Source organism: Limulus polyphemus, unplaced genomic scaffold (assembly GCF_000517525.1).
Source record: "Limulus polyphemus unplaced genomic scaffold, Limulus_polyphemus-2.1.2 Scaffold7127, whole genome shotgun sequence".
Taxonomy (NCBI): Eukaryota; Metazoa; Arthropoda; class Merostomata; order Xiphosura; family Limulidae; genus Limulus; species Limulus polyphemus.
The window spans coordinates 5,972-13,553 of NW_013672737.1; the positions used below are offsets into that span (position 1 = coordinate 5,972).

Sequence of the window (7,582 nt, forward strand, 5' to 3'; positions counted from 1 at the left end):
CTTCGGAAAGAATTTTTTCTGAAAATTAACTAACGAACGGAGACGTAACAGTATTTTGTTTTTCATGTATTTAGTTATTTTCTTTCGTTTAAACTAACGTAATATGGAATGCCAAGTTTTGTGCGAATGCGGTCGAAAATCAAAAAAATGTTTTTTGCTTGCACTTGTAGCAAGTTGTAGTTGTAAGTATAACTTTGTTAAGAGAAATTTAAAGACATGGCAAGAAGTCAAGAAAACTGTGAATCTTTAATATTTGATGTTGAATATGATGAAGAACTTGCAAAATCGTTTGAAAGTGCTGCTGATTATGTTGCTTCCAAAACTGACGACTTTGATGGTGATCAGTTGTTGATATTCTATGGTTTATATAAACAGGTAGGTTAAAATGAGACTAATAGCAATATACAATTAGATTCAGAGAGAGAAAAAGAGAAACATATTTATTACAATTTGCTCCAATTCTGAAATTGTAAGCATTTCTATATAAATTATAAAAGAAATAAATGGCTTCAATATTGTTTAAGTCTAATCAAACTGAACTAGTCAAGGCTAAGACTAAGATTAAGAAGATGGGGTTAGGGGTTATAATATAAGTAACTTTTAAATTTAAGTAAATGCATGCCGAACTTATAAGTTGACATTATGATTTATCATGATGAATTTAGTACTGCTCCAGACAAAGTTATCTAGTTCTGGTTGGTATTATCTCAACTTTTACTGTTTTAGTTTTCATCCATGCAGACCTCTCAACTTGAAGTTGAATCTCATTCTCACACTCATACTGATAGGGTATTGTATTTTCCTCTTATAAACCTGATGATTTCAATTTTATGCATTTTGGCTTTGCATTGGAAAAAAAACCAAAAAACTCAATTCCCTAAATGATCTTAAACATCTTTATAAGATCCCCTCTAACTCCCATTTTCTCTAGATAAAACAATTTCAGAGATTTTAAAATGACCTCTATGATAACCTTTCTTTCTTAGATTCAAGTACCATCCTTCCTAAGATTAGGAGCCCAAGACTGAACACAGTACTCAATCTAGACTATCTAGTGACCTTTACAATGAAATTATTATATATTTAAAATTATTTCAATATTACTGTAGATACAACCTAAAATCCTATTTACCCTACCACTAGCAACAGCACACTGCATGGATGGCTAAAGAAACTAGTCAAGCAGAATACCAAGATGCTTTTTTTTAATAATACTCTCAAGGTTATTTCCTTAGAAATAACATTTATAAGTTAGATTATTGTAAGTGTCCAGAAATGAAAGCTAAAAAGAATGTTATAATATGTCAACCACACTACCTCTACAATATCCTGTGCTGATGAGGCCTTTCACCCAATACCAAGGTTCATCAGGCCAGCTGAAATATGACAAACATAGTAATGGGGTTTATGGACAGTATATACCATCAGTTGGTGAACTATTATGTGAATCAGATTAAGCAAGTGAATTGTAATTGTTATAAATTTTACTTTAGTCATTATAATAACTCACATGCATTACCTTGCACTTATCATAATTAAAAGCTGTCTGTCATTTATTCTCGCAACCCATCAAATAACCAAAATTATTTTGTGAAGCAGTAGCATCCACCACAGAACCAGCAATACCCAATACCTTAATATCATCTGCAAATTTAAGCAATTTATGTTCTTGATGCAAATCAAAATGAGCAAAGGTCCTAACAATGAACCCTGAGGTACTCCACTTATAACATGAATTCAGTTTGACTAATCCATTTATAACAACTGTTTTTTTCCCCTCAAGCCATTTTTTGTAACTTCCAGTTACGTCCTTTCATCTTTTCTAAGCACATACATATATCTGAACACAGAAAAGTTTAATGCATTTGGAAAAATCAGACATGTTTTAAATAACATAATAACAATTGAGATGAAGTCAAAGAGGATCGATAATGGCAATGGACTTTGATGGAATAAACTGTGTGAAATCAGAATTGAGAAATATAATATAATGAAATACTTCACTGAAAAAATAAATTATTGTAATTATAAAACATGACAAAATATAAATTAATAATAAGTAAAACATCTGCCACAAACCTTAGAACAAATATTATTTTAGAAAGTAGTTTTTTAAATAAAAAATACATTACTTACATGTTAAACAAGATCATTTGTACAGGATCTTGTAATTTGACATTTAATAAAGAATGCTTAGCATGGTCTTAGAAGAGGGTTTTTCCTTTGTAAACAATCGATAAGGTACTTTACAAGTGAATAATTTGTAAGTATGAATCCTATGGCAATGATTATAAGAAGTAGATCAAAAATTAGCTTAGTGCTGTAAAACAAAGCAAGGTGATAAATAGTTTTTTTTTTATCTGTTGGAAAAATGTAATTAGTAAGTGTTTTTAGAGTTCTGTTGTTTTTTCTTTAAGTGATTTAATTTTTTTGACACGGATGTTTTCAGATTCTGTAATGATAACAAATTTCCAAGAAGAATTTGTATTGTAAAAAAAAGGTTTCTTTACTTCAGAATGAACGTAACACTTAGTGAGTAATTTAGAACAAGTTTTAATGTTGAGAAATATTAAGTTGGAAAATTTTATAGAAAATGTTTAATTAAGGACATACATATACTTGTTGTGGAAGAAGAGCATTGGTATTATACATGGGTAAAGAAAATTTCTGATAAGGTACTCTCCCTCTGCTCACAAGATTAGCTTTTCTTATTTTGTGCTGTACTCTGTATGTGAACTTTTTTCAGAAATGCCACAAGCCTTCATCCTCACTCTGTTAGAATCCAAAGTTCCAACACGTCTCTCATGCAAATCATCATGCATCACTTCTCCACCAACAGGAGAGCACTACTATTATATGACACATGTGACTCCCTCCACGTGCCATTATCAAACTATCACTTCTTGTTTGGCAGCTGACAAGTTCAGACGTTCTTTTTTACATTGTTTGGTTACCTTAAAGTGGTTTATTTTTTTCGTTTTTTTATATTTTTTCTTTATTTACTACACTTCACAGTTGTGAGTTAATATTTTATTTAAACATTACTTCCTTGTGTTTCCCGCTTATGAATTCAGAAGTTAAAGTCACCACTTTGGGTACTTCACCAGCATTGTCTGATGCCATATTTTCAGGCACTGTTGACCTGTTGGGGGATATATCATTGCTCAATTGCCATTGAGATTGAGCGGTATACGAGCCAACCTCTCTCGCCTACTTCTACCCCACTTCCTCCTGAGCCTTTTGAAGACAATTTTGATTGTTTGCCCTCCCCCCACGGAGTTTGGCGAGCCTTCCAGTTCACTACCTGATGGTTCATCTCGTCCGTCATTGGTCTTTTCAGACTTTCTCAGGTATGTGATGTTTGTATCTTACACCTGTTTCCTATGACCCTAGACCTTCCCTGTTACGTGAAACAACTTCCTGATCCTATTTAGTCTTTCCCCCGTCCCATGATATTAGGGTTCACATGGACTGATTTGCCTCTTAACTAGGGGAGAGTGTTAGTAAGCCTTGTCCCCCGAAAGGTACATTACCAGGGTCATGAGAGTGAGAAAATTGGGCTTGGGTAAGTTGGACAGGGTATAACTGACCCGAACAATTCATCGTCAAGAAAGGGAAAGTCTGCTTAATGATAAGCAATGGCGAACTGATCCGAAGTCCTTTTCCATTCACCATTTGTCAGGTGCCCTGAGGGGTTTTATGCTGAAATCCTCTCCATCCTTACTTCTACATTGGCTTGTCTGTTGTCTTCGATTCTCATGCTTCAAACGTGGTTTGTTTGTTGGTGGGACCTCTTGGGCCATGATACAGTTTTACCACGGACCCGTCTCTGGGCTCCTTATCTGAGGGACCTCCACATGGCATCATTTATGCTGTGTTATGTGTTTGACTCAGTTCCTGAGTTTTTGGAGTCACGGGTTGCCTCAACTCATCAACATTTTACCCTTACTAACTTGGTAGATTGTTTGTTGCAGTCGGAACCAAGCTTGCACCGATTCCTGTCCCCTGACCTTCCCCTTCCCAATTTCTTCCTGTGCCACGGTTTAATGATTTACTCCACGATGCACGATCCACCAACAGCACTACCGGTGACTATGTGGTCAGTTCGGTCCCAGTTAGAGCTCGTTTCTTGAAAGTTGGTCATCTGTGGGGACCTTTTCTCTCCAATGTCTGGGTTCATAAGGTGCTCTTGGAGGGATATATCCCCTTTCTCTCCATTCCTCTATTATCCAGTATTCCCATTCCCTTCCCTTCTCCTCAGGATCCCTTGACACGCCAGCATCTGTCAGAGGCAGTTCAGGACCTCATCTCACAACGGACTATCAAACCAGCTCCACCAGGCTTGTGGGGGTTGTACTCCCACCTTTTTTTGTGGTTCACAAGAAGACTGGGGACTGGCGTCCTGTCATCTATTTATCTCGTCTCAATTAGTATGTTCACATTCCTCGCTTTACCATGGAAGCATACCTTTCTCTTCAGTGGGTATTTTCTCCAGGTTTTTGGATGACCAAGGTAGACATTTCCAATGCTTACCTACACATTCCTGTGGCAGAGCGTTCCCATCGATATCTTTGTTTTGTCCATTGGGGGGTTGTGTACCAGTTTCGTATCTTACCTATTGGCCTATCCTCAGTACCATACGTGTTTTGTCATGTGGTCCACTCCTTTGCTCCGCTTCCATGTTTATATGGATGATTGGCTTCTTCTTCTTGCTCATTCTGAACAGGAATCGGCCTGTCACACTCATCAGCTACTGGCCAAAGTTGCACGTGTGGGCTAGTTGGTCAAATTGGAGAAGTCTTTCTTTTGTCCTACCCAATATCTTATCCATTTGGGTGTTTACTTCAACACCCAACTTAGTCGGGCCCAATCTTCTCCTTTCTGGCTCCATTCTATGGAATGGGCTGTTTAGAAAGCCCTGTCTGTTCCCTCACTTACAGCTCATGAGGTTCTATCACTTTTGGGGATGTGGTCCTCTGTGACCCCTCACATATCCCTGGGCAGGGCCCATATGCTGTTCCTTCAACAGGTCTTTCACGATCAATGGAACCTCACCTGGGATTTCTTGGAATATATATTATTTATATTATTTTCTCTGCACAGAATTGAACCTTAAACCTTCCATAAGTCAAATTAGTGCTCTGTCAACTGAGCTAAAGCTAAAGCTAATTGTTAACCCACTAACAATTATTAACATAGCCGTTTTTAACCTACTACCACATACAGACTGATGAGTACTTACTAAGACTATTGTGTAGTTTTAGACCACTTTTGACCAAAAAAAAAGACATGCTATGGAGTCCAGAGAAAGGCTGCAAGAACAATACAAGATTTAAAAACTTTGAGTCATAAAAAGAAGCTTAAATACTTGGATATATATGTTGTTTGTTTGTTTAGTTGACTTTGTTGAGATATTTCAAAGATTGGATAATTTGTGTTTGGATGGTATGTAATAATTGGAAACACAAATTTAAATATTAAGGATAATAATGAGATGCTTTTGAAGTCATAATCCAAACTTTCTTTTTAGCAAAAGTATATATAAATATATCTTTGTTAGAGTTATGAACTTAGAGAATTTTTGCTTTATCATGTGTGTACTGGATTTATTTTTGTATATTGCATGTGCATGGATATGTTTGGTTCCATCTAGTTTTGTTTGGTTGTTTTGAGATCAAACACATTTGTTCTTCTGTTACTTTGCTTATCTAAACATATCTATCATTTTTGTTTACAATTAATTGATTATATAATTTTAAAATCTGGTGAAATTTTATAGATTTTAATGCTTTCTATTTGTTGGCATCTATTAATATTTTGCAGTTTTGTACTCTATCAATGATGTTATCCATAATGAAACATTTTCACTGTTTTGAATTGACAATTTTTTCTTGAAAAAGAAGTTTTTACTGCTATTTTTATGATATTAAGTTTTATTATGTTTATCCCTTAAGGGAGTGCTTTCCAAACTTCAAATAGTGGTATCCTCTAACTCAGGAAAGTGTCCGTTGAATCCCACTTTAACATGAGAAAAATTGTCACAAGTGATAACAGCAAAATCCAAATTTATTTTCAATGAAAAAATGCTTGTATGAAGTGAGTAAATGCAAGGCAAAAAAAAGCTTTGAGAGCAAAGTGATACTTTTTTAGGTTATCATAGTCTGTAACTCTTCTGTTTCTTCTGGAAAACACTATCTTAAATAAATAATTGTAAAACTAATAACTATATTTACTTTTGATAAGGACAATACATGACTTGTTTGTTTCTTTCAAGTTCTCTAACAAAATGCATGTGTTACTGTAAAAGTTCAGTTCTCCCAATATCATACATGTAATAAATTGTACTTGTCATTTCACACTAGAGGAGATTTTATTTTAGGCACAAGAAGGGCCTTGTTTGAAGAATAAGCCAGGGATTTTTGACTTTAAAGGAAAGAAAAAATGGTTAGTAACCTTCTTTTGTACGTTTCTGCACTACATAAAAATGTATTTGATCTTAAAATTTAGTTATTTTTTTAACTACAAACATTGTCATTCATATACTATATTATATGGACTTATGGGCTTATGGCATTGTTTAGTATATAAGCAGTTGCAATTCCATTCTCCATTGTGGAATTATTCATTCATTAAATATCAAAATGATATTTGATAATTTCGTTTAGTTGTTCATATATTCAAGAAATTATGATTGAAACCACATACATCATAGCTATATATTATGTACCCCCAAAACTTCTATCAGTATCATTAACTTATATAAATGTGTTAGACTTAAGTTCTGTCTAAAGTTATTTATAAATAGATATATTTAATCTTTTACAATTAAAACCGAATATAAACTATTTAGGCATAACATATTAAGAAATCTACATGTAATAATTTCTTTACTTAGGTGTAGACATATAAATACATAGTAGCCATTCATTTAAACTAACATAACATAATGTTTAGAGACAACAAGAGACCTGTTTGTCCATCTAGGCTGTCCAGTTCTCTAAACTAAACTAAAACTATTAAATAAAGAAATAAGAAAAACACCTAAAAGCCATCTGTTAGCATTCATATAGTTATCAAACTTTCTCTTAAACTCACTTAAATTTACTGCCTCCACAAAATCCAAAGGCCAACCACCCTGTTAGAAAAATAAAACTGTCTTAGCTGAAGATTACTCCTTCTCTGCCAAAATTTATATCTCTGTCCACTAGTCCTACCATTCTCACCATTAAATATGAAAAAGATGGTGCTTCAACATTATCAGTTACGTTAACAATATTAAACACCTCAATTTGATCCCCTCTTACTCATCATTTTTCAAAAGAAAACAGTGTCACAGATCTTAACCTCTCCTTGTATGACAACCCCTCCATCACAGGCACCATTCTAGTAGCCCACCTCTGAACCATTTTCAACAATTCAATGTCTTTCCTAAGGTAAAGAGCTCAAGACTGAACACAATACTCCAAATGTAGCATAACCAGTGTCCTATGTAATGACATTATAACCTCTTTAGACTTGTATGCAATACTTCTGTAGATACAACCTAAAAGACTATTTGCCCTACCACTAGCAAGAGCACATT

The 7,582-nt window shown here is 34.5% G+C and overlaps 1 protein-coding gene across 2 annotated transcripts in view; it reads left to right on the forward strand.

Moving 5' to 3' along the window:
• The first annotated feature begins 148 nt into the window (after nt 1-148).
• LOC106474368 (acyl-CoA-binding domain-containing protein 6-like) overlaps nt 149-7,582 on the forward strand; it is a 33,654-nt gene continuing 26,220 nt past the window's right edge. For both annotated transcript variants that reach the window (XM_022402678.1, XM_013935059.2), the window contains exons 1-2: nt 149-375; nt 6,380-6,444. In XM_022402678.1, the coding sequence (XP_022258386.1) occupies nt 217-375; nt 6,380-6,444 (224 nt within the window). In that variant the 5' untranslated portion in view covers nt 149-216. The remainder of the gene's footprint in view (nt 376-6,379; nt 6,445-7,582) is intronic.